The 27614-nt window shown below is 41.2% G+C and overlaps 1 protein-coding gene across 4 annotated transcripts in view; it reads left to right on the forward strand.

Moving 5' to 3' along the window:
• The first annotated feature begins 5288 nt into the window (after positions 1 to 5288).
• The window catches only part of frmd4ba (FERM domain containing 4Ba), a 43118-nt gene continuing 20792 nt past the window's right edge, over positions 5289 to 27614 (forward strand). For 2 of the 4 annotated variants that reach the window (XM_062395306.1, XM_062395323.1), the window contains exons 1-7: positions 5289 to 5448; positions 24370 to 24435; positions 24534 to 24628; positions 24843 to 24935; positions 25255 to 25339; positions 26627 to 26683; positions 27021 to 27043. In XM_062395306.1, the coding sequence (XP_062251290.1) occupies positions 24370 to 24435; positions 24534 to 24628; positions 24843 to 24935; positions 25255 to 25339; positions 26627 to 26683; positions 27021 to 27043 (419 nt within the window). In that variant the 5' untranslated portion in view covers positions 5289 to 5448. The remainder of the gene's footprint in view (positions 5449 to 24369; positions 24436 to 24533; positions 24629 to 24842; positions 24936 to 25254; positions 25340 to 26626; positions 26684 to 27020; positions 27044 to 27614) is intronic. The other 2 variants (XM_062395314.1, XM_062395332.1) reach the window with 2 other exon arrangements.

The following is a 27614-nucleotide window of genomic DNA, read 5'->3' on the forward strand; positions in this document are numbered from 1 at the left end:
TTGTAGGATCCTAGTTCCTGATGCACTGAAGCTATAACCACATCCAGGCCAGCTCGTTGTGAATAAGCCCACTTCACAACAATATCTCTTCAAAGTCTAAAGTCTTTGTGAGTCTGGACTAAAATCACGAGTATTCCCGTATAACTAAATCTGGTTTTATAGTATAATTTGATATGGTCATCTCCTGCAGGCATAATAAACAGCGAGTGGCAGCGTCAGTGTTGAAGTAACTTTGCAAAGTGAAGCAATGTTCCTTGTTAAAGGAAAAACATAAATTTGAGTGCAAAGTGTGAGCCCCATACAGTTGACAGACTACCATGAAGCTGAAGGGCATCTCTGCAGTGCCTGGCTTGAAGCCATGTGATCAAGTTGAAGTATGTGTGGCTTCTTGGCCACTCCACAGAAAACTTCCTTTGTGTGAAGAGACACAATCACATATCGTGTTGGGATTTCTTCAACAACACAGTCAGTAAGACTTGTGTGGCTTTTTCAAGATTGCTATTGCAGTAGCTAAAAAAGTTCACCAGACGGCGCTAAAGACAAATGACAAGCCAGATGACCATCAGAGTTAACTCAATTCATATGTTTATTTAATTAAAATGAGGATCATGTGTGAATTATCTGTTCTCTTTTAGTAATAACTGCCAGTAAAATTGTTTAACTTTTATTTTTTTCCCATTAATGTATGGAGCAAAAGGTATTGACCAAAATTTATCTTGAAGAAAAAACATACCTGAGATATTGCGTATTCTCGATAATGTTAAAGTGGCTAAAATGTTAAAACAAAGAACTTTTTCAGAATAAGTTATAAGAGAGAAAAATAGCTACAACTTTGTGAAGCTCTCCTCTCTGCAGTAATAACATGGACTGGTCAACATAGTGGTACTACAAAAGCTCCTAATGAAAGTTTTACTTATCACTGATGACACACTGTGAGTGAAATATAGCTCATGACATTTTAGATTATGTAAAATAGATTTAGTGTTTCATGTAACGAAGGAAAGAGCCAATTAAATGTGTACAGGCAATTTCTATTTATTATCCTGTAAGATTCGGAGTACATTTTCTTTTGCCATAAATATAAACATGTCAGAAGGGTATCATTGGTAAATTACAATCAAACAGCTGATGACAGTTAGCCAGATCTGCATGGGTTCGGAAATAAAGTTCTCCCTGCATTTGCATGTATTTGTTAGACCTGTCTGTCCTGTCAGAGAGACAGGGAACATGTAGCGTTGACAGGAAGTGAGGTCGAGGCACACGAGGGAAAAGGAGAGAAACTTGTACAGCAGCAACAAAAACTGAGCTGGAGGACAGAGTGGAGGAATGAAGGGACTAAGATTTAGAGCAAAATCATACTTCCCTCCTAATACGCCTTAAATGACTCAACATTGCCTCTGGGGGCACAAAGTGGTATTACGAGATTTTTCAGGTCACTATGATGCACAAAAAAATGTTATCAATATAAATTCATAAAGAAATGCAGAAATTATTACTAAATACATTATCCATTAGCCAAGTTATTTCTGTATTTATTAATGTATATAGTAGTCTCTATTAGGCAGTAAATAAATAAATGAATGAATAAGTAAATAGATGTAGAAATAAATAAATAAACTAATAATTAAATAAATCTATGAATGCAGATATAGGTTTAGGGTCTGTTTAATCACAAGCTGTATTTATTGCTTCATTTTTTTCATTTAATTATTTACATCTGTCTATTTCTTTTTTATACTTTCGTGTTTTTAGTCCTTCATATACTATGGCTAGCTGGTTAGCATGCTAACTCTAGTCAGTATAAAACAGAAAAGATAGATCTGAAAATTGCACAGTCAATTATAGAATATATGCAAATGATTTAGCAAATCCATAGTTACCACCCTTACAATGAAGGGGTGAGTAATTATTTTGCAGTGATTATTCGTTTTACATTTACATTGCACAAGGCTTGTGAGATGTATCCATAATATTTTACATATCAACACATTCTCAGGTTTGGAAGAAAATGTGGGGGAGGAATAAGGACCAGTGAATTGAACTTCTGAATCCATTCACCCTGACCTGGAAAATACTAAAGACCCGGTGAAATGACCAAGCTATCAAGAAGAATGAAGGCTGGTCGCACAACAGCTGACCTGCTTACAGGTCTGATGAGAGGATGAGCTGAGACGGAGGAGTCAGTGCTCACTTATTGTTACTGGTACTTTTTGTCATCCACACTAATCATGAATGGGTGGAGGTTGCTTCAGGAGGAAGCATGAAAGTTGGCAAGAGCTCACGTCTGTCAAAGCACAAAAATGGATGACATTAGGAGCCCATCAAGGTCAAAGCTGATGGCATGGGGTAGAGTAAGTCTGTCTTGGATGGGGGTGGGGTGGGGTGAGAGCGATATGCAACCAAAGACTGAGAAGAGAGGATGCACATTGACAATGGGCCAGCGGCTGCAGGACAGTGTGTGTGTGAGGGGCCGCTCTCAGGAGGATCAACCTCTCCATGTTAACATCTGTTCCATGAGAACAACATAATCCCCTTGTCCTTAAAATTCATAGTTTCCTCCCTCCTCACAGGCTGGTTGCATTCTTTGTTCTCTTTTCAGTTGTTTAACTCAAGATTTAAACCTGAGGTGTCATGTTAATAATGAATAAGTGAGGGCACTAAATGACTTCTGAGATATAAAACATCACATCGCATCTTGGAGATACATATATAAAGGGTTGCTTCATGTGGATCTTGGCTGGAGTTTTTGTTTTGCTTATTTTTCTGTACTGTTTTATTGTTTGAATCCATCATATAAACCAAATCTAAGCGTTTGCTTCGCACATTTCATTCTTTAAAGTCACCAAGTCATGCATTTCTGTGTTTGTATTATGATAATGAGAGTACAGCTTATGAAGTGTCATCAGAACAATAGCTTGTGGGCTAATCTCATTGGGAGCTAAAGCAAGGCAGAGAGGCAGAGATTGAAGGGGATGAGGTGGGTGGGTGGGGGGTGCTTGGTGCACACATGGCACTGGGGTGAGCCTAATCACGGCCTCACAGAAATCCTCACAAATGGGGAGGGGGATGGGGGCCGTCCCTGCGGTGACTCATTTAGTCTTTGAAGAAAGCATTTTCCCTCCTGTAACACAACCGGCCTTTGCCTCGACACAAAGACTCATCTTTTGTGTGTCTTTTATATTCTTTCTTTTTCTGCTCTGTGTGTATGCACAGCGGAGATAGACGAGGGAGTGTCACCCCGTAGACGAGACCTGACACTTGGTTCAACCGGTTTTATAATAAACTGGACAGTTTTCATCCCTCCCATTTCCTTGGCCCCTGCAGTTTTTGTGGGCCTTTCCATTGTTCGGCCTGCCACCGAGCCACAACAGGGTGGCACTCCTTTCCTTCCCCTCACACTGGAGTCATAGGAAAATCTACAACATCTCCGAGAAGTGACATGTAATGTTCCCACAAACCTTTGCACTATCATCAGCATGTCCATTTTCTATTATTTCTACTTCAAAGTAAAAATAATAGCTTATAACTAGAAATTTTTTAACATTAAGTTTTGTAAAATCAGATAGATATGGGAAAGGGTTCATTAATTATATTATTTGTAGCTCACAGCAAGTTTGCTTTTAGCTTTTAAAGTCACAGTAATGTTACATTGACTATAGACTCACAGGAGGTCTATTTGGCTGAAGATGTAAAGAACACGGGATAATACTGCAATTCAACACACCCATCACTATCATACTGTTAACATAGTCATTTTTTAAATGAATGTATTTCCAAACACATCTAGCAGACTCAGAGCAACAAAAGTCTACATATACAGTCTTGACTGGTTAATTCCAGCGTTCAACTTCCCTTCATCAGTGTACTTGCTTTAGCTGCTAATACTCTACTGTTTTCAGCGGCCTGTAAATCATGTGATCTATCTGCTGTTTGGTGCTAGTGTAAGTAACGCACAGTGGGTTTGTTGGGGAATGACTTGAAGCTAGTGCTTGACATGACACTGTTAGAGAGAAACATAAAAAACATTTAAGCTGCTGCCCAGAAAATATAAAAATGAGGGAAACTCCAGTTTTTTTATTTTTAGGGTTTGACACTATATATAGCACACTCATTGTTAATTAACTGTGAAAACACTGTAAAGCTTGTTCTGTAAGAGGGTTTATGGCAGATTTTGGGCAACTAGGCCAGCTTCTCAAACCAATATTATCTTCTTATGTAATGGACCTCAGGGCAGTGCTGCTGCTGCTGGCAATTCAATGTAGCCTACATACAGCAACTGTCAAATGAGGAGGACATTAGACGTGCTCAGGCAAAAAACCCACAGTTGGACCAAGCTATATATTTGCATTGGAGTATTTGTGCAAACAAATTTACCCCCTGATCCACACATAATAATCCACACATGAGCTAAGGCTGTTGAAATGCGTACAGTACATTGAATGCAATATAAATGTAAAACTTTAACACACAACAACTGCCCCTTAAGGTTCATCCACCAGGATGTTTGTCTGGTTTGTTTTGGTTTGGTTGGTTTGATTGGCTGCCTTGTTGGTTGGTTGGTAGAAAAAATAGTAAATATTAATGCATACTAACAAAAACAATGTCCAGGGATATGTTATTATCAATACATGGCATAATTTGTGTTATTATTACCTGGAATTCCCATCAAACCTTTGAAGGTAACTAGGTTGTTTGTTGTAAATGTGGAAGCAGAGTCCCAGAGATGTTGTAAATCAACTTAAAAATAATATCACAAAAATATTAAATGTATCCCAGGACCAAAAAGAACCACATTCAGCACTGGGGTTGATATATAATACACATACCCAGTGTGAAGCTGATAAGATGAATGGATCTTGAGATATGTGTTCCACAGAAAGATTGTGGAATAAGTAGATAGATATTGGCCATTGCAAGATTTCTCTGCATTTTCCTTTTTTTAGGACATTTTCACAACTCATGAATCTTGATGAGATAAAGTCACACATATTTAGGGAACTGATAACGATGAGTAAGTGACGCTTGATTGAATGTATGCGCTCTGCTTTGGAGCCATGCTAGTTCAGTTCAGGTCTCTGCTCAGCTGTACAGCAGGGAGCGCTCCTCCAGTGGCCAAACACGGTACACGGAGGCAGCAGCAGCAGGGGGAGATCCATCTGTCCCATCCCGAATCTGTGGAAGGTAGAGGAGAGCAGAGGAGGCGGGGACCCGGACCGGACTGACGCTCAGTGCGTGGACACAGGGTTACTAATGCCGAACAGGCAGCAGCAGCTTCCCTCGCTTGACTTTTCATCAGAGCCCTGCAGAAGCAACTCTCCATTCATTGGAACAAAAAGCAGCTCTGGTATTGCGGGGACAGAGGGGGATTTATGTGAACGCCGGCGGAGACGCTCTGCGGACAGACAATAAAAGTGGGAACAATCAGATCACAACAAAAGACAACACAAGGTGAGAACCGTTTCATTAGTTTCCTAAGTGCCTTTTTATTTCTAAAAGTAGAACAAACAATAACACTAATATATTCGTGTGATCACCTGTACACAGCCTCGCCAGTTTGTTTTGTTATCATGCATTAACAATAACATGCGCTTTTGCGCTCATTCGCTATTTCACAGAGCATTTGGGGCTATAAATGCGCTATTTTACGCACAATCCCCGCATGGAAACAAGTAACATCATCACATCAGTTAGAAAGTGCATATATTTGTTTGAGTATCAATTAATCCCAGCCAACCCTTAACTCAACATGGAGCCACAGTATTTTATTGAAGCTGAGTGAATGTCAGCTGGTTTCTGAGCTGTTGACATGTCAACATGAGTGGGCGACCCTGCTTGTCAGAAAGGTGTAGTGGAGTGGCTCAGGAAAGATTTAACACAGTAACCTGGGGTGTGGTCACTTCAGTGATACCTATAATGCACCTTAAAGAGCATGTATTGTAGTTTACTTTATTACACACTACACACTCTACATTCTCTCTGAGTCTGTGGTCAGCTGGTGTGCTGTCCTCTGTGTGAATATCCTGTTTCCGGGACCAGACACACAATGGGCAGGCAGGCATGTGATTTCCTGTGTAGGTCTTGTGTCACCTCACACCATGAAAAACCCCACAACAAAAGGGGAATGACTACATTTGAACAGATCTCCTAAATGTCAGGCATATTTAAGAAGTCCTGTGATCTTCAGTGTCACTCATTTGTTGTCACACAGCAGGTCTGACATGAGGAAACCCAGTGACAGGACGTGAGTGATAACAAAGGCACAGGGTGACCACACTGAATTTGTGCCTCACGAGAGAAACATGTGCTGCCTCTTTCTCTCTCTGTGACACACACACACGCGCACACACAAAGTGCAAAGGCAGCGCAGCTTTGTGTTGACTTTAGTCCAGGATGTTCAGCTGCTTTTTAATGGGGTCAGCGCTTCTGATTCAATAAAGCTATTAACCGTCACAGAGATTTCCAACGCCGCTGTTCGCCACAAATAGGAGTATATTTGCCAATCAGGGGCCATTAACAGACCTTATCCGTGTCTTTGCAAGTGTAAACAAGATTTAAACAGCACATCCAGTCCACCTGGGGAGTGTGACCTGATGTGATGATGCGTTCCCACCACACTCATCTGAGGCCCTGTTTTGTGTAAAAAGTGGTTCATCAGCATTTTTCTTTCTTTTTCCCACACGTCTTTATTATAACGCTCTGTGCACAGATTTGAATGACAGCATTTGTTGGTTAGGTTACGTGATACTGTTGTCATGCAGGCTCGTATAATTTAACACTTCTGCTAGAAAACAAGTTCCTGCCTGACTGGTCCTGACAACAGATTATCGCCACGCTGAAAGATCCCAGTCAGATTCGTGGCTCGTGACAGGTGGGAATGTAAATGTGAATGTTTGCAAGTTAAATCCAGGCATTGTGCTGCGTTTATTTCCAGGTGACAGCATGAGTTATATAGAATATGAAGAAAACAAACTGTCAACGTCTGGTTGGTGTTTCATGGGTGGAAAGTGGTCAGTCTGTCTCGAATTTGCATGAGTAAAGCACAATAACACTACATTCTATAATACTGTTTTTTTTAAAGACTAACTTCAGGGTATAATAAGACAGAGAAAGACTCAGGAGTAAGGTGGATTGTCCTTTCAAAGACTCCTAACCTATTTTTACCTATAAAATAGGAAATCTAGCATTTCAGCTACAAGCTAAGCCAAAATTCGATTACGATGGACTGTGCAGGTGTACAATGACTGCCCCCCAAAAGTGAAGCCAAAGTGTCTTGATCATCGCCTGGTGGCTGGCTGCAGAATAGCTCTTAAACCTCAGCGCATACATGTTAGAGGATGGGACATGGACCAACCTAAAAAGTCAACGTTCACGTTAATTCTATTTTTTTCAAGATGGTTTATGTTCTTTTAGGTAGATCTTATCATGTCCAACATCTCACTTTCTGGTAAGTTTGGGTTCAATTATATTAAAAGAGGGTGAAGTGTCCTGATTGACATCCGAGTGTTAGGCCTTAACAGCAAAAGCTCTGAGTATATGGAACTGATACAGAACACATAACATTTTCAAAGTCTCACTTTATTCAGCGAAGAAAGAAACATGTCACATTACTTAATCGACATTTGATTGGGAAAAGCAAAAAAAGCAGCCGGGCAAAGTGTGCTTAGCTGATGTCACATTTAGAAAAACATGGATGTTGTGGATTAGCACTTTAATATAGCTATGGTAAACAGGCTTGCCGCTGGAGGCCTAATTCAGGGGCAGACACTGGAGTGTTTTCTAGTAAATGTGTTTGTGGGTCAACAGTAATCTATAGGCTTTACAGTGTAAATCAATTTAGATCCCAAAGGGAGAGGGGACATCCGCATAAAGAGGCGTTAGTGAGAATGATTTAGTCCATTAAAAAAATGTTCTTCCCCAAATCAGTCGTGCCACGATTGCTGTAAATGTCAACAGGAATCTGTGCCTCGGCTGTGGACCAGCTCAGCAGGCACTACATCTCTTTTCCTTGTTTCACGTCTGCTTTGTCCCCTCAGACAGGACATCCTGAGTAAAACAAAGAGTCTAGACTTTAGTTTCACATTTAAACCGCTAGAAATTGTGAAACATCCCATATTTATGGTTCCTGATTACGGGAAATATTGCGCGCAAAGAGGTTACGGGCGACAAAAAAAAAAAATATATATTTTTGATTTCTGAGGGATTTGGGTCCTTTAATGTGGTAATGTTAAATATTCGCTGTTTATTTCCCTCAGATTAAAGCAGAACACTGACAGCAGCCCTGGAGAGTGCCTCTCAGCTGGTTGGGAATTCCTCTGGGAGCCAGTTTGTCATTTAAATGAATGCGACTACGTTAAAACAAGCCCAATCTGTTTAAGGACAGGCACTGGCCAGGTTGTGGACATTCCCCCTCAAAGTGCAGCGCTTAAGCTCACCTACTTATGAATTATTTAAAGAATGGACACTAGGATAGATTTATAGGTTACCCATGTATATCCGTGGCTATTGACTTCACTGCACTTCAGAGTGAAAGCCCCCTGTCTCTGGGGGATGTTAGTGGGAAATTAATCACAATTCCAAAGGTGCATGGTGCACAGTTGGTCGGTGATACATCATTATTTCCCCCCCATGAAGACCACTGTTTTAATGAGAAATCTGGACAGAAAGCAACTGTTTTAACTATGTTTCACTCTCTAGTGCCAGTCGCTCTGTTTCTACCAACCCTCAGAGCCTACTACGTTTTCAAACTAAATTGATCTCTGTCCGTATGAGTGATATTTGCCTTGCATTTGTGTATGTGACAGTGCCATAATGCCGGTTTTCTTCAGGTGGAGGGTCATGTGATAGGAGCCAGATGAATCCGTTAAGGCTACGTAGTGACCGAAAAGAGCCAATCAGCAAGCGCCCGTGAGTGTCTAAGTCATCTTTACCAACCAATCAATTTATCCCTTTCCAGACTAAACTAAAATGGGGCTAGCAGCGTTTCCAAATTACAAAATTTTAGCGGTTCCAAGTAGTGTGGATGCCAAGTGTATCCATCATACAGACACTTTTGAGCTTCAACTATCTATCTTGATAATTAATTGATCATTTAATACAACTTTCTAGCACAAAAGGTTTGAAAGTCTCAACTTCTAAGATGTTACATTTCCTGCCCAGCATTTAAATAGATTGAATTGTTTTATAGACAAAGAAATCGAGTCATCAATCAAGAAGGTAATTGGCAGATGAAGGCGCTAATCATGATTCAATCACTCTTTAGTTGCCTCACAGTGAAATTATGTTAATAGGTGACAAAGATATATATGAGGAAATTGAAATATTGTCTATTTTTGAAAGCATTAGCAAAATCAGCATTCTGGAAGACTTTTAGGACGGAAATGGTTCCTGTTTGGTCCTTGTTTACATCACATTGCATCTCAATCGTTGCTATGATGCCTTTTGCTTTGTGTATATTCTGTAAAGCACCTGTTATGGGTTTTCACGTGCCACAGTCACAACAAACAAGGTTAAGAAGAAGCTGCAACTTAAAACTGTAGTGCTGCTTTCAGACATGCAGAAAAGCCGAGTGGCTGTATGTGAGAATGCAAAAGTCACTTGCTCACATAATTTTTCAGAACCTTTCCTCCCAGCCCCCAAGTAAAATGTTTAGAAACATTTAGAAATTGTGAGCCCATAAATGTCTTTGTTCACCTAGCTCTAAGTATTCCTCACACACTCAAAATCTTGTAGGCCTACACTGCTGCACATGTGGGCAGGTGAGATGTAGCCAGGAGGGTCTTTCTTCTTATGGCAATGGAGGGGGCCTTAAAGCCAACGGATTTGTGCAGCGTTACATTCCAGATAGGAATATTCCTCCTTTCTGTCTGTGTTTACCTCCTCCTCCTCCTCCTCCTCCTCCTCATGCGTCTCTCAGACTGGGATGTAATTGCTGTTAGGCTGAGAAAAATGAAAATAACAACAAAGAAAAGGCTTCTACCACCTTCGTCTCCGTCTGTGCTGCTGTTGGCTTGCCTTGGAGGTTTTTGGAGAGAATGAGTGGTGGGTGGTGGTGGGTTTCGGAGGGGGGGGGTAGTCCTTATCCTAATTATGCTGCTTGTGTGACTCTCTCCATCAATCCATCCATCCATCCATGCCTCTTTTGTGATCACTCTCCATTTCTTCCCATTTTCCTCTTATATACACAATGCAGAGATCACATTAACTCTCTTTCCCCTACATGCACACACACACAGACACACACACACACACACACACACACACACACACACACACACACACACACACACACAGACACACACACACGCACACACACACACATCTCTGAGGTGATGATGTTGAGAGGATGTTTGAAAGCCTGCACGATAATGACCAGAATGAGACTCCAATCACCGTGAGTGTGGATGAGGTAAAGGAGGGGGGAGGTGGACGGAGTGGACCTGAGCTGCTATTATTAGCCTCTCGGGCGCAAACAGAGGTACATGATGTCGAGTTTAGAAAAAAACCCACACACACACAAAAAACAAAAACAACCAATGCTCCTACAGCAGATGTGCCTTACGGCCTTGGATCTACAGTGATCAATACTGCTCAATGCTTAAAAAACACCCATGTGAGTGTTTCACATGTTCAGTGCCAGAAGGGGTGGGGGCACGGCAAGGAGACACACAGGAGACTTGAATATGAGAAAAGACTGAATATGTGATGCTTTGGATTTCACCAGCCCCCCACAAAGTAATTTCCTGTTGAGCGGCTGTGCTCAATTTTTCCTTTTTTTTCAAACCTTTCCTCGTGCATTAATTCATTTTGGGTTCTATTGTCTGTTAAATTTGTAGTTTTGGAGCCATGGTGGTGCAGCCTGCTCGACAATGGAGATGGAGGATGTATAGGGGCTGCACCCATTAGAGCTTAGCATTCATCATTAATGGAGTGTTATGTGAGACTCTTCTTTTACTGGGTTAATAATGGCAACCAATACCCCCCCGCCTCTCTTACACATACACACAGACACACACATACACACCAAATCCCAGGCACCATACACCTTCCAACTCAAAATCCCCTGCAGTTTAGAAAGAAAGAAATCATCCAGCTGCAGTCACCTTCACCGCTGCAGCTCGGCATGAGGAGGATTGAGGGGAGTGGGGGGAGGAGGGAGAGGCGAGGGAAGTGATCACCTGCGCCGTAGACCAAAACCGAGCACCCTGCTGGTCCACTCAGACAGGCCAGGCTGAGCTCTGTGACAGGGAGAGAGAGCAGCGGTGAGAGACGTGTTAGCAGTAAATACAGAGAAGATGTGGGTGCATGGTGATTAAGTGACGAGGAAAGAACCCCAGTAACTCAATAGAAAGAGCTGCCCTTGATTTAAGCCTTTTCAAAGGTCCATTGTGTTGCTTAGAGGCTCATACTTCCTTTTCAAACATGATTGTTGTTCCACCTGAGCATGTGTACGTCTTTTTCACTACTATACTCTACTGCAGCATCACGCCTCATAGATTTGCAAATATTTACAAAAGCATCAAACAATGGGCTGTGTTGTCTATCAGCAACATTAGCTTCTTCAGCTATAGTCTCTGGACAGAAGTGAGGTCAGGACAGTTTTTGGTGACACTGTGGCCTGGTAGAAAGTTGATCCTCTGTTAGTGTGCAGAGCACAGTTGTAACAGGTGTCAGGCACAGTGGGAGGAAAGATGATAGTGTATCCCCAGGGGAGGGCAATGGTTGTTAGACTGGGGGAAATGAAAGGTGGTGTAAGCATGTGTGCTAATACATTTATGTAGAGCCTACATCTGTCTGACAGTAGGGCTGAAAGTATTAGTTCATTATTGGTTTAACAAAGTTTGACATATGACTTATCAATGAAGTCAGTTCTCAAGCAAATTGCTAAACTGTTTTGATTATTTAAAATGTTTGAAAGTTTACTGCTTATTTTCTGTTTGAATGAATTGTTCCTTGAATATATCTGGTTTTTGGACTGCTGGACAGACAAAACTAATACCTTTTAGACCTTGGCCTTGAAAAATTAAGTGTTTTTTTTTAAATGTCCTAACTGTGAAGGACTAAATGACTAGTAAATTAATTAAAAAGAGTTCTCAATAAATTATGTAATATTGAGAATACATGTAGATTATCACTGTCACATAAAAATCTAAATTTAGAGACATTTCACATGTTGCTGAAAAGTAGCCTATTAATTTCAGTTGTTATGTAAATCCCTTTTGAAATCGATTAAGCCTCATCACCGCACTGTGTTCTGCATAGTGTGCCACATCTGTTGATATGGCATGGAACCCCGTTAATTTATTTAGCTGTCCAGTGACTGATGATCTGTGCGCATGGTAAAAATAAAATTACAGGCATTCCCTGGTAATACTTAAAACATCCATACAGCTTTTATAGTGCATGGAATACTGATCTGAAGAGAAAGATGTCTATTGCTAGGCTACCACTAAAAAAAATAGGAAAATCAGTAATTGTGTTGTAGAAAAGGAAATGTTTTACTCTCAGTAGTAGCTTAAGTTTTCTAGCTGGGGCTACGTCTCTCTAAAATCTCTAGTTTGAAATCTGAACTGCAGCGGTAAAGAGAAAAACACAAAAAAAGCAGAAGTGAGCTCATGTCATAAAGTTAGACTTCTTTACCTTATATTACATTTTTATCTTAAACTGTAAACACAACACTGACTAACAGTAATATGTCAGTCAGTAATATGGCATGTTAATAGTAATATGACACAAAAATAAATATGTTAGCAATCATTTGCCCAAACATTCGTGAGACATTGGACTCCTCATTGGTCTCCTCAGACTCCTTGAATAATCGTTTTGCTAGGAGTTCCCTACTATTTAAACTCCCTGACTGTGTCTCTGTCACCTGCCGTCCAGGTGGTGTAGTGGGCAAAAACATTGTGCCTCTTTTTTTGTTCCTTCAAAATACTTGACTTCAGCCACTGAGATTGTTTCTCTCCACAGTAACTCTGAGGATATTTGCTCGGTTAAAAATGTATTAGTCCATGTGTTGGATGCAGTAATGAGGCATGTTTTCCTTCTGCAGTGTAGCAGCTGTTTCAGAATATCTGATGAGTTAAACGTATTGAATAAGACATAGCAGCAAACCTGGAACAGATGCCCAGCTCTTTGCTCCACAGGCTCCACCTTCTTATAAGTTCCCATTTGACTCTGAGTGAAGGCCCCCTCTCTTCAAATCACAGCACCTCTTTAAATCACTCTGACAGAGCTGGAATCTTTAAGAGCTTTTAGCCCATTGAGAGCTTTTGTATTTATACATCAGGATGAAAAAAGACATATTTTCGATTTGATACTGAAAGACAGCAGCAGTATCCCTTTATGGCCACTGGCTTTGTGACGCCTGTTTGAGCCACACAGGTTCTTCTGTTTGTCTGCACGCTGGATGTTAGCGTGGTGCAGACAGCGGTTTTCTGCATTCAGTATGTCTGAATCAGTTGTGTTCTACCAGGCAAGTGTTGTCTGGTCAAATAGAGCCATGTAACTGATCTTATTATCAGGTTAGTTATGTGGATCTAGAGTGATAAACCAAACTGTAAATCATTTAATGCAGACATCAGCCAACAGAAATCAGCCTTTTGTTGCCACAAAATGGATTTAGACTCATAAACCAATGCTCATAAGAGTTAATGGCACCACATGCTGCACAATTTCAGATTAAACTCGGAGTTTGGAGTAGAACCGTTGCTCTTTCATGTAGATAGCGGACTGTTGAGGTGGTTCCGGCATCTAGTCAGGAGACCTCCCATGGGCGCCCTCCTTTGCAGGTTTACCGGGCATGCCAAACCCGGAGGAGCCCTTGAGGGAGACCCCGACTTCAGTGGCATGCGAACGCCTCGAGATCCCCCAGGAAGAGCTGAAAAGCGTGGCTAGGGAGATGGAATACTGGGATACCCTTATTGGCCAGCAACTTCTGCAACCCAAGCCCTGAATGGCAGAGGATGGATGGAGAGAGATTAAACCAGATTATTATACTGTACATTATAGGGGTCAGATTTCTCAAGATCTAAAACAAGATAACAATCGTCACTGAGCAACCTGTCAGAAATGAAGTGAAGATCCACTAATGGGATGTAAAAAAAAATTGGGTGAAGCACACAGACAGTATTCGGTTATTATCCATGGTAACAGTTTTGCTAGAATTGGTCTTTTTTCAGATAAAGGTTGAGGTTTCGGATGCACGGCTCTTTAACAATGATATTAAAAAGCTTATTAGGAACTGTGACCTTTTCCTGCTTCTCCACATGAGCAATTTTCACAATTATGGATGGAAACTGAACACGTAATTGTCTTAACTCATTTATATGTTTCCTGCATGGCCAATAAGTCTTGTATGTTCACAGAGCAAGGTCTGGTGTAATTCCCAGCATAGCTCTGAGCTGATGAAGACAACTTCATGCACATCCACTGTGTGAACTATAACTGAACTGATTGATTGTTGCCTGACAGATCATTATTATAAGTCATAGAAAATAATCATGTGGATTAGATTAATTAATTAATTAATTAATCATATTATAATTATATATTTGTTTACATATCTTAAAGCCAAACCATGTTAAATTACTGTATTTTATCTTCCGTGCAATTATTGAATCCCTTCCGTTGCCTTGAGGCTCATAACAGCCCCTCACTTATAGTATACACACACACACTCCCCCTTATCTTTGTTGCTCTCTCTTTGTTTCATTACGATGCCTGTGGAGATGTCCACAGTGGCCATTCATGTTTTCCATAGCTTGACTATGATATTGAAAACTAATAACAGAGGCGCTTTATCCTTCTTCTGAGAAACGTCTGGGCAAATCGAGAGACCCACAATCCCTCAGGGCAATATTTTATAGCAGCAGACAGTGCAGGGCTGCTGACTGACACCACAGCCTCTGCCTCCCACACAACTACCCCGGTCTGACCTCCTCCTCTCCGTAGCATCTGGGTTATACGCACACATGGTTTGTCACAGCCTGTGGCCTCCAGGGTGGCCCTGAGCGCTGTCCCATTCAGCAAGAGGAGCTGGCCCCAAATCCCTAGACACAGCCTGACAAGCCAATAGGTGGATGGTGGCAGCATGAAGCCCTGAGCCCGCTTTCCATGCCTTCTTTCTCTTTCTGTTTTTTTCCATACCCCCTGCCTGGCCAAACAAAGCGGGGCTTGACTGCGCCGCCTAAACACACACAAAAAGCTTCTCTGTCTTTCCATTCATTTGCCAAATGGAGCTTTATCACATGGTGTTAATTGGCTGTAATTAAAATGTCTTGTGGTTGCTTAACAGATGCAGTGACAATTTCAGTCATGAAGGATAATGGCCGCCTCTCACTTACTGGGATGATTGTGAAATCTGAAGGCCTGAGGGCAGACGTTCAGTTTATTTCATTGCAGTTCTTCTTGTTGTAATTTACAAATGGAACATAAAGAAAAGCAGGCGGTATGTTAAGAGGAGAATAAACAACTCAAAGACAAAGAAAGAACAAATGATTTGATTATTTGATTTTCCTTTCACTCATATTGTGTGTGAGACACGAAGATTGCAAAGACCATTAAAAAGTGGGGCATACTCTTTGCATGACCAGAGATGTCCCTCTTTCATGTTTTATGAACTTAATCTCTTCATGTATGATGCATGATGACAAATTGCCCTCATATCAAGTGTCATGAATTCTGACAGCTGTGTCCACCTGCTCCATTTCTAACCAAGACTGACGGTCATGAAGCTACATGAGCGTGTGGGCAGGGTCCCTTGAGGCCAGGACATTATAAGTTAACCATCCAGCATGTGTGAGTAGGCCGGGCGTACTGCATACTGGATGTGTCAGCTGCAGACTCAGTATGGGGCATAGCTCGTCATCTGCAGGCCCATGTGGAGGACAGCTGTTTGCCTGCTCCGCTCCGGCTCTGTCACATCCACAAGGAGGCCTTCCCCTTCAGACAATTAATCTACCACTTACTGTACACGGTAATTGCTATCCCGTGTTGAAATGAGCCGGGGGAAGGGGAGCCTTGACGATCTTGGCAGCGCGGCTGCCCCAATCATGCCCTGCCGTGTATTCTCAACAGATTCAAGCCTATTAATACTGAACTTCTGGGACTGAGCCGAGCAGGGGGCTAAATTGTAACAGCCTGTCTGTCTGGATTCTTATTAAACTTTCGATCTAGCCTTCACCAATGAAATGAGGCCCTTATCTTAGGACAAAGGACATGACATTGGCATAAAGGTAATAGGAAAGTCCTCCAGACAGCATAATTTACCACACAATTTCCAGGACTAAATGTATTTCCTCTCTTTATTCCTCAGGGCTTTGGTGCCATGCAATTTCCCCATCTGCTGGTCTCAAAGCAGCATTGCAGCGTGAAGACTAAATATGTCAGCCTCTGCTGTCGCACTCCCACTACAGTCGATTGTTCACGGCTTGAGGGACAAAGTGTAACGACAGATTGAAAAGAGTGAGCCTTAAAGTGAACAGAGTCTTTTGTGCAGCGCATGACAGGTGTAGAGAAATGGACACCAGAGTGACATCAGAGAGGGTGACGGTGTGAAATCATGGTGTGTGCGTCTGTGGTGCCAGGCTGGAGACAGGGAGAGGCGGAGACTGTTAGACAACAGTTATGCTGACGTTGTTAGGTTAACCAGGCAAGAGGAAGTTGCTGGTGAAAAGATGTTATATCAGAGTGAAAATAGAATGGTATGTTACCCTCTGAAATAGAAAAAACATCTGTTGACAGCATGTGATTCTGACCCTGTCCTATTGACCCAATTGTGAGGTTATTGAGTTAATTATTTAATACACAGAGTTTGTTGCTGCTATAATTAATATTTTTTTAAGTATCAGCAGATCACATTACCTAACACAAATGGGCGTTTCACTTCAGTCTGCAGTTCCTTGCAGCTATATAGAGCATTTTAGCACCTTTCAGCTCAATGTTTTGGTTTTAACAACCATGTGTTTTGTTTCACTCTCATCATCTCAGCATCATTTCCAGTTGTGCCAGCAAGGGGCTTTTTTAAGAAGAAACACTAATAAACCCTCTGTCGTACATTCCAAACACCAGAGCCTTAGTCAGAAACTCTAGCTAGTGAACACGATGGAGCGTTTAGCTGCTAAAGAGCCAGATGTTTCCAATGGGAGGTGGTAGAAACCATATGAAGACTAAAATCCATGTTCATTTGGGAAACTTACCTAGTTAATGGAAACACAACAATTTAATGCTACTGTTGCTCCCATACACTGTAGATAAAGAATGACGACAGGACTGCTCCTCAAAAGTGAAGCCAAAGTGTCTCTATCGCTACCTGGTGGCTGACTGAAGTATGGATCACAAATGCCAATTTTATCACACTGATGAATGTTCAAGTGTTATCACCTCCCGTAAGTTTTATTTAGTTTTTTAATTAGTTTAAAACTCAGGCTGACTCCGGATTGGTCAAGTTTCGCTACTGCGCAGACTCTGGCTCCAGAGTTCGATTCTTGGATTTTTTAGCTTCCTTGCTGGATAGAGGCAGGAAGTTGCGACACGTCATCCACATCTCTATACAGTCTATGGTTGTTTGATGTCTGCTGGATGTGTAAATAAGATACTGTTTGCTCACATTAGGTGTATAAACATCTAACAAGTGATTATATACCAGATGTCGTGTTTACAGCTTGTTCCACTGTCTCCAAATGACCAAACAAATCTCTGTATGCATGTTAGTGCTTTACATTTATTATCCATATTATTAATGAAAGCTACTACTGAGATATATGTTCGGATCAGTTCAGGCTGCTTATTGTATATCGCTCCGATGTATATAACATCTCGCAGACAATTAATTACCACTTTCCCCTGGGACGCCCCCGAGACTCCCACAGATTGATTCTCACTGAGGTTGTTACCTCCTTCTGCATCTTCACCTCAGTGAACCCCAAGCGTAGAGTGTGGAAATCAACTGGGATTATTAGTTGCCTGCAGGCGTTCCACATGTGTTTGTGTGTATATGTGTGTGTGAGTTTTCACAAATGTGTATGTGTGTGGCTCCCAGTAGACACAATGCCTGCATGCTTTTACATTGAAAAATAACCAATGCTGACTGGTGCTCCATAGTAAGTAGTGGTTATGATCTGGTAAGCTACTGAATAATAAATAACAACACAATTTATTGTTAATTTATGTTTTAGTTTTACAATATTTTAAGAAAGGTGGCAACTTGTTTTCTGAAGTAAGTGGATAGTTAACGTGCTTGCACCTCTGAAATAAGTGCCACGCATGCCTCAGTAGCCCTGTGCCCTGTGTACTGTTACAATACGTGGACCAGAACACGCTGCTCTCCTTTATACACATGTGGCGATCATGTGTGTGTGAACAGCGGCTTGTGTCCACCATATGCTTGGCTGTCCTGCCCGCTGTCATTCCAGACAGCCGTGCATGGCCTCACACGCCTGTCCATGTTTATCATGGTAAGCTGGTCACGGTGCATCTATAAACCTCCAAATGGGTCTCAGATGATGAATCCTGCCCTCCAGAAATAGAACCTTCTGGTTCATGCATTGGTGGATTACAACGTCCCTAGTGTGTAATCCTGTTAGGACACATGGAAATGAGAGGAGAGCAATTGAATTTTCTCCCTCGTGTCATTATTTTATCTAAATTTCATATGTGTCAAGAAGCTGTGATTGTCTAAAGAGCATGAAATGACCGCTGACCACAAAGAGCTTGCTATTTATTTCCCACTGTCGTCTTTTCTTGCCCAGAATAGTCTGATTCAACTCTTTTTTTATCATTATGGTTTTTCCCATTTTCAAAACATAGCGTCTTGAAATAAGAATACATGTATTCTTTTAACAACAATAAACCAACCCCACCCCATCCTCTGCCCCCAGTGCAGGGTCTTACAAATACAACAATAGTTATAACAAAGAAGAGAGTTATAGACATTAACATACAAGTATAAACATATACATATGTCCATGCAGATCAAATAAAATAAATAATATCTAAATATTATTTAGTATACATTATAGTAATAGTTATGATCCATACCTTGATCATATCTACAGTCAGAGTAATGCAGTCCTACCCAAGCATCAAAATATGAGCATTATCAGTTTCAGTCAACCAATTTAAATGCATTAAAGTAACAGATTAATTCATATTTAATTAACAAATTTATGGTACAATCCACTCACAGCAATTTCTGTATAGCACTTCCTGGATGAAGTCTTTTGTTGGTAAGTGATAAATATGAATTGGAAGTTAGCTGTTGGTTAGATATATTAGTATATAAACTGGAAGCACAGGGAAACACTATAACCTGGCTCAGTCCAATCAATGTCCCTGAATGCTCAACTCAAACTGTAGTGTAAACACTGTTTACACTACAAAAGTTCCACGCTGTTTACTAAACAGCGTGGATCTTTTAGTGCCAGAATGAAGACTTACAGTTACACAAACCCCTGATAATTGCACATAATCCAATTTTCTATAAAAGCCCATTCTCACAGCTGTCTGCCGCTGCTCATGCTTAGTATAGCCGGTTCACTGCCTGTCTACTCTACATGCAGTAAATTAAGTGATTATAGCCAATATGTGTGTTTCAGACACATTCATGCAACTGCACACACTGACTGACACATGCCTGACTGATAATAAGGCAGATTTCTGTTGATTATTTGTCAACTGGATGGATTGATGGATGGATGAATGGAGACACAGACAGACAGACAGAAACATAGAGGTGCAACATCCTATGCCCTTAAACTTTGACTAGAGTGAGGAAAAACCACCCCCAAAAACGTTTTACAGGGATAAAAAAAGAAGTGCAATAGATATTGCATGTAGCACAGCACATAAACAAAATAACATTCATGATTTACTCTATATGTTTTGTTTTTTAATTTAATAATTATTATTCCTGTAGATGTGAAGGTCATAGTGTTCCTGCTCTGCTCTGAGAAAATTATGTTGAGCATTCTGGGAGACCGGGGTCACATAAACAAACAGCGTGATATTGTTTCCAGCTTAACTGCAACACGTCGCTGCTGAGAGCTGCTCAACTCATCTTTTCTCCAGCTTTTCTTTTTCTCTCCTTTGTTTATCTGAGTTAGGTGTACGGCCTGTGTGTGCAGCTGTATAAGGGAAGGCGTCTGGCCGGAGACACAGGCACACTTAAGTCCACATATTTTATTTTTAAATAAAAAACTTTCTTAAAAGGATTTCCCACGCAGCTTCACTTTTAGTTTGGCTGTGTCAGACAAACACAACCAATTATCTTTAGTGTTCCTGCGTAATATAGAGGGTGGAGAAGTCTGGTCTCCTCAGGAAATTGCTCCCACATCCCAGACAAAGTGTCACACCATTCCCACACCCCTATTTTCCGACAATGGAATTACAAAACTTGCTGAAATAATAATAAAAATGATAAAAGATGACATTCGCCTTAGCGTGGCAAAATTATATTACAATGGAGGAAAAGAAACCTGCCAAGCAAAACAATTTTACCACTATGAGTCACAGAGCTGTGTATTTCTGACTTTAGAGGTTGAGTGGCCAGCCGGAGCTGGTTTCTGTGTTTGTATACAAGAGTGTTTATGTGGAGGAGAGTTGGAGCCTCTGCAGCAGGGGCCTCCTGGTTCTGTCCTGCCCTCCCCTCGTGCACACTATGAGGCAGTGTTTTGGACCCAGGCCCAGGACCGAGCCTGAGGCATGCTGCTCTGCTCCAGCCTCTCCACAGCGCCGACTCTCACTGACATCACATCAGCTGGGTAGACATAGTAGACGTTTGTGCATGTGTAGATTCAGCTTTCAGCTTGTTGCTCTGAAGCAAAACAAAGTGGTCTGCAGTTCATCTCGTCTCCCGGCTCTGAATCTGTGAGGTGTCATCAGTAGCAGTAGAAAAGAGCCCTCAGTCATGGCCGTGCGCATCATACGTGGAATGGAGGACCTGGTGACATCAAGCAGCCAGCTCGTCTGGGGCCTGGCACATCAGACCTTGAGGAGGTGGTACAACCGTGGGGTGATGCCGTGCAGACGCTTCCTAGAAGCCTGGTTCAGGATTGGGAAATGCTACCAGGTACGGCAGCTCTTTAGCAGCGGAAGCATAAATGCTTTAATTAAAAAGGAGTTTTATTGATCGCTTTCTCGACAGCACGTGTGATTAATTCCTGGATGGCAGATGGATTTCTTTGGTTGAATTGTTGTGTGTGTGGCTTATATTAACTATAATCTCACGGGAACTTTGCTCCGTGTGAGGTGAGTGGGTAATTTCTCTCACTTGGCTCGTTTGCGTATGCTCGTGTTTATTTGTGCGCCTGTGAAGAGTCTCAAGCTGCCTCTTAGTGAGTCACAAAGCCAGTTTTTTTTAACAAGGGTCTCTCTCCCTGCACATGTGGCAGCCATTAGAAAGCAGCATGACCGGCTGTTTGATCTCACTGGCCGAGGAGGAGAACTTTCAGAGTTGGTCTTTGAAATGAATTGTTGCCGGAGCACCTGTGTGCTGTCTGTTGGGTGAGCGTATCCTCCAGATAAGGTATTTAGAGTCAGTCAGCATTTAGTCATTCAGCCAACACAGTGGTCCCTCTGTGAAACCTTTTCAAAGTGCATAAAAACACCTGGCGCTGACGTGTTCTCTCTAACAAGCTGTAGTATCTGTTAGAAAGTATCGGAGCCTTTGAATTTGTAAGCAATATACCAGGATGCTGTTTTTTCCCCTCAGAGTATCAAAGCTTATTTATAACAAGTCAAGTGAAAACCCTGCCTCACATTTACACTTTAAGTACTTATTACATGGAAAATAGAACATTGCTGAATTCCCTCAATTCGTAATACACCAATGAATTAAGTATTTTTTTGTGATTATCCCACATCAATTTGTGTAATATAAAGTGTTACATTCAGTAGAACAAACTTTATTTATTTGTGTGATACCAATTTTTTAAGCTGGTCCAACAACTTATTTCATGGTATGGTAAATTGTGTTATTATGTAATTGTATCTTATTCAATATTTAAGGGGAAATTAATGTTGTAGGTTGGTGTGAAAGCTAATTGTAACAATGCAGTTTATTTCTTTCTCTATAATATGATCATATTTTTTTTGATAAAAGTCCTGATTTGAAAAGTATCGAGTGATAAAACGTTTACTTAAGACGTATGAAGAATTATGAATGGAATATGTCTGCTGCCACAAAGTATTAAAGCCAAGGTAATTTGTTACTTTCCACCACTGTGTGATTTATTGCTGTTCAGCCTGTAGCTTGTGGTTTACCTCTGCTTAACGGTTGAAGTAGTTGTCGACCTGATCAAAGCGGCAGGGTGGGCCCGTCCCAGCATGAGAAGGTCGGTGGCTGAAGGTCATGTGAAGAGTGCGCCATTATGAGCTCCGTGCCCATAATGACAGGGCTGCAGGGGGGGGAACGACCTCCCTGACACAGATGTGACCTCTCAGCGACATCACTCAGGTCCTCGCTGTGGACAGAGAGCAGTTTCTGTCTGGATAAAACTGTCCTTTAAATACTAAATACCGAATACTTTGTCACTTTATATACGCATAAGGGGATGCTCTTTAGATGTTTGTGAACATATTTGAAGCTGGTAATGTGTTGACACGAGGAGAAAAGACAGAGATAAACGATTTTGAGTCAGATGCAAAGATTTTAATGGTGAATATAAAAGTAATTGTCTGTCTGTGAGCTGGAAATCAGACTGTAAACTAAAGGCCTTTGTTCTTTTGTGGTGGTTAACAACAATGCAGCATTGATTGAAAGAAGGTTTGTTCCCTGGACAAGTCACAACGCTTGAGGCTACTATAGATATTAATCCCTGATCGCTTCTTCTTGCCTCTTCTGGACCACTTAGATATGGAGCTGTAAAAGGTTTCTGCTGTGCCACTCACATCCTACCTGGATGCACAGTAGGAGTGGATATGGCGTTCAAATTCATGGTTTCAGACCAAACTAGTGTTACTGCAAATAAAACCATTTGTTGAGGAGTAAAGCCCACAGAGCCGTAAATCTCCCTGAGGTTCAGGGAGTTGGAAAAACAACACAGTGTAAAAGCAGCTTGTACAGTATAAAAGTGAAATGAGGGCTCTGTTGTGGCGCCGAGGACAATGTGTCCTGAAGTTAAATGCCTTGCCGGAGAACGTCTTCTCCGCCTGCGGTCACGCTGGACGTCAACACAACCCTCACTTTTCCAGCACAGAGGCCAAACAGTTGGATACCACATGTTTTTCATTGAAGTCACAGAGAATGAACGTGCAGGGACACATTCCTGAGTAGCTAAAAAGCATCAAGTAAACACTAACACACACTCCTGCCAATGAGGTTCTGCAATCGTGTGTCTGCAATTTAACAGTAGTAAGATCATTTTTGTTGCTTCCATCACATGAACATCACAGCGATGGAATAAAGAAGACGCTTTCTAATGGAATGAGAGCGCCCCTTTTTCTGCCTTTGTGCTAAAATACAAAGGAGCAAAAGTCATTTAAACACATTTAAAGCCACTTTGTGTGAGATCTCAATGTGATTGGCCAGTTATTATGACAAAAATTATGGCTGCAAAATCAGGAATTATAATCATTTAATTGATGATTAATAATTCTTAATGGTTCTTTATTTAACAGATTCTTTACACAGAGGGTGATCAGAATGTGTACAAGGAATCTAACATGTTTTATTGTAGCTGAGCATCGACCTGAATGTTGGCTACAGCTTAACAGACTGAAATATGATTTGAATATTGTTCATCACCACACAAAATATTCCTACCTTGTCCTGTGTGAAAGGCAGTTCTGCTGACTGCAACAGATTGACTCTTAAAACTATTCATCTTAAACAATGGAATGGAAATTCAATTAAACTATGCAGCAGCACTTCATTGTCCTTCAGTTTGATTACTGTGCTGGAGAGGAAGACGAGGGCTGATGATGACATTTCAGGGATTATCAACAGACCTGTGTTGATGCAGAGGAAGGATATGGAAGAGTGAAAAAGACAAAGTGTGTGTGTATGGGACAAAAGAACCTGACATTCTTTGTTTATGATTCATGCAGCACACGGTGTAAATCACAGCTTATTTATGGTTCTTCTCCGCTTTGACTAAAATACACTTTATAGGGATGATCAACTTTCAATGACTTTGATGTTTTGGGACATGCCTCCCAAATGGACATTTCCCTGGTACCTCTCTTTACCTATTCATTCAGCACAAAGTCAAACATGACACCGAGGTGAGTCATTCCAAAGATGCAGCCATTTTATCCCGGGGGCTAAAACAGTGGAAGGACGGCTGTGCGTGTGGGGAGGCACAGGTAGAGGTGGAGGCTGTGTACTCTCACTTTTGCAGCAGCTGACGTCTCATGTGGTGTTTTTTCCTCTAGATGACCGAAGGACGTCTTTGCCAGGTTCACCTCCTTGACGGCAGGAATCTGGAGCTCCTGGTGCAGGTAGTTTGTCCGTTCCTGTCACGTGTTCCTCCTTCTTTACTTTTGTTTCAAGCAAGTGATCTCAACTCCAGTCGTGTGTGTCTCTCTAAACTCTGCAGCCCAAGCTGTTGTCCCGAGAGCTGTTAGATTTGGTGTCGTCACACTTTAACCTGAAGGAGAAAGAATATTTTGGATTGAGCTTCATAGATGACACGTAAGTATATTTCCTAATATTGGACACTCATATTAAAGACTTCAAATTTGTGATACTGTCTTATGTTATTTTTAAAAATATGATTTGTTGATTTAGAACCAATCCTTGTTTACAGACGGAGAGAGAAGCCTTTAGAAAGTAGATAAAATAAGAGAAAGGTAGCAGTATCAGAATTACATTTCAACTTGCGATTTATTTGTTTATTCCTGCTCAGTGGCCAGAATAACTGGCTGCAGCTGGATCGTAAAGTCCTTGATCATGACTTCTCCAAGACCTCGGGGCCTTTGGAGCTCAAATTTCTTGTGAGGTAAGTTCTCTTGCTGTTAAAGCTTTCCAGATCTGGAATACTGGTGTGCTTCATCCATGCACATCAGTCTATATTATCTAAACTCTCCGTGTTTTACATGAAAAACTGTGGTCTGAATGATTAAATGATGGAAGCAAAGTTGTTGTCAAAAGTTGCATGGCTTGTTTTGGCCAGCAGGTGGCAGTGATGGAACACTGCTGAGTGACTACCATGCATTAGATGACACATGATGAAGTCTACTGATAATGCTGTTGAAATAAAAATACAAAATGCATTGACATCACATTCCAATTGAACCTTGCTGTTAAACTGTCTACAGGTTTTACATTGAGAAGATCACCTTCCTGAAAGAGAACACCACAGTGGAGCTCTTCTTCCTCAACGCAAAATCTTTAGTGTTTAACGTAAGTCTGTTTTAAGCATTTATTTTCTAAAGGCGTGTCTCATATTTTTCTTTTTGAATCTCATAAATAAAATATGGCTTTTCCTCTAACTCCAGATCATGGCACCCAGTCATTGATTCCCTTATGAGCAGACTCCCACTCCAACTATTGATCAGCCTCAGATTTCAATCAACTTGATGGTCGATATGTTGTATGCATGTTGTTGTTCATATAAGATTCACACGTTTTATAACTTTGTAGTTGGGCCTATGTTATGCAAGACTTACTAAAGCAATATTTGAATCTACATTGTTGTAGCACATAACATACAAGTATATTACCTCAACGTAGAGTTATTTTAATACACCCACTTTTATCTTATTTATTCTACATTCATGCAAGATTTTATTAATATGCTTTTCATTTATGCGTTTCTACATTTCTTGAATTCTGAAGAATATCTGCTACTTACAATATTTACATGTTAAAAACTTTTTAATGAGCCCACTCGTACTTTCAGAATGCTGCTTTCAGGTGCTGTTGGGAATTCTACAACATAACTCAAATGACAAACAGAATTCACAGTTTAGTCAAATGTTATAGACACTGACTTGAAGTTTATGGATGTATTATATAAATATATATATTATTATTATATATATATATAAATCGCGTAAGTAAAGCATCAACAACCCGCAGTCCCTAGACCTTGTTGAGGAGATCTTTGCATGGTATTGATCGGATATTGACCATTAGGAATGTGGTTATGAATGGTGTTTTACGTTTGGTCGGATAATACACTTCAAGGTGCGGGTTACTACCACAGACTGTTTTACTACACTGGTCAGATAGATGCTAAACGAGGACACGGACATTTACGGGGGGCGGTGAACGCAGCACGTGATCAGACGTTGCAGTGCAGGTTTTTTTCGCGCGGGGAGCAGACTGGTCGCCATGGGATACGGAGACTGTTGAACCTGCTGTCGGACCGTACCACTATCAGCGAGAGGGGCCGTCACCTCCCGCAGGACCTGCAGCTCGGGTCTCCACGCACCGCTGTGGATTTGTCCCGTTTGTAGAAACCACGGCGATAACCTTGCGGCTGGAAAAGATAGTTAAAAACACGCCGCGTGGAGTTTGAAACACCGTGTCGTGCGAGCGGCGGTGGTTGAGTCGGTAACGGTGGGGCCGAGGTACGAGGATTTCCTCTGAAGTCAAGTGTTCGGTGTGCGGCTCAGTCAGGCTCGAGTCTGTGTGTGAGGAGGGCTCTCCGGAGGAAACACGCTCATTCACCTCTTTCTCCCGCAGGAGACCATCGAAGTGGAGAGTGGGAATGTTTTCAAGTTAGCCGCATTCGCATTGCAGGTAAGAAAGAGTTCTTGTCTCACGCTTTCCCCTCTGTAATGTCGCCTCTCAGCCCGAACGCGGGTGCAGACGGACCGGGACACGCAACATTTGAAAACAGTAGTCCCTGGGGGGGGGGGCTGTTTTAGTCGCAGCCATTGTATGTATGTGACCCTTTATTATTCATATTGTCCTCTAACAGTCAGCTTGTGCTTCAAATAAGTGGTATAAATTAACGTGGGGTCACACGAACTGTGTTAATCGTCCAACTTTGTGCAGATAGCTAACATTAGCACGCTTAGTAAATATAGGGTTGTTTCATTTGCTTTTACCAACGGCATCATTTTCTCCTTTTCAGGAGGCTAAAGGAGTTTACACCAGGTAAGAAGTCATTTTTATTAATACCTTAAAGTTATTGTAGTGAATGAAGGAAAAACTGATTAATCTGAAAGGTCTTCGTCATATCAGGGGCACCTTTATTTATTTTTTACAACACATTTTAAGTTATAGGATAAATTTAGCTCTGTAAAATCCACTTACACCAAGCTTTTGCCTCTTCACTAGCATATCTTGTTTGTTTTTTGCTGTATTGTTATACAATACATGCATAAACATTTTAATGAACTAGATTCTGCAGTTGAGTGCAAACAACACGATCTATATTCTTTGTCAAATCAAGTACACATTTTGAGCTTCAGAATCATGTTTACCTGATGAGACTCTGCACATACAATGTTTTTGTTTTCTTAAAAGATACATGCACTAGCTAATTTTCATAGTTCTGCTATTTTGATATACAGAAACATGCATACACAATGTTAATGGTCTAGATTCTGCAGTTAAAGAAAATATTTAATTTGAAACCAACTTTAAGTCACAGGATCACTTTTAACTGGAGAGGGAGAATGTACACACAAAGTTTATATTACACTAAGTTTCTTCAATAGCATGC

Source organism: Platichthys flesus, chromosome 2 (assembly GCF_949316205.1).
Source record: "Platichthys flesus chromosome 2, fPlaFle2.1, whole genome shotgun sequence".
In the NCBI taxonomy this organism is placed as follows: domain Eukaryota; kingdom Metazoa; phylum Chordata; class Actinopteri; order Pleuronectiformes; family Pleuronectidae; genus Platichthys; species Platichthys flesus.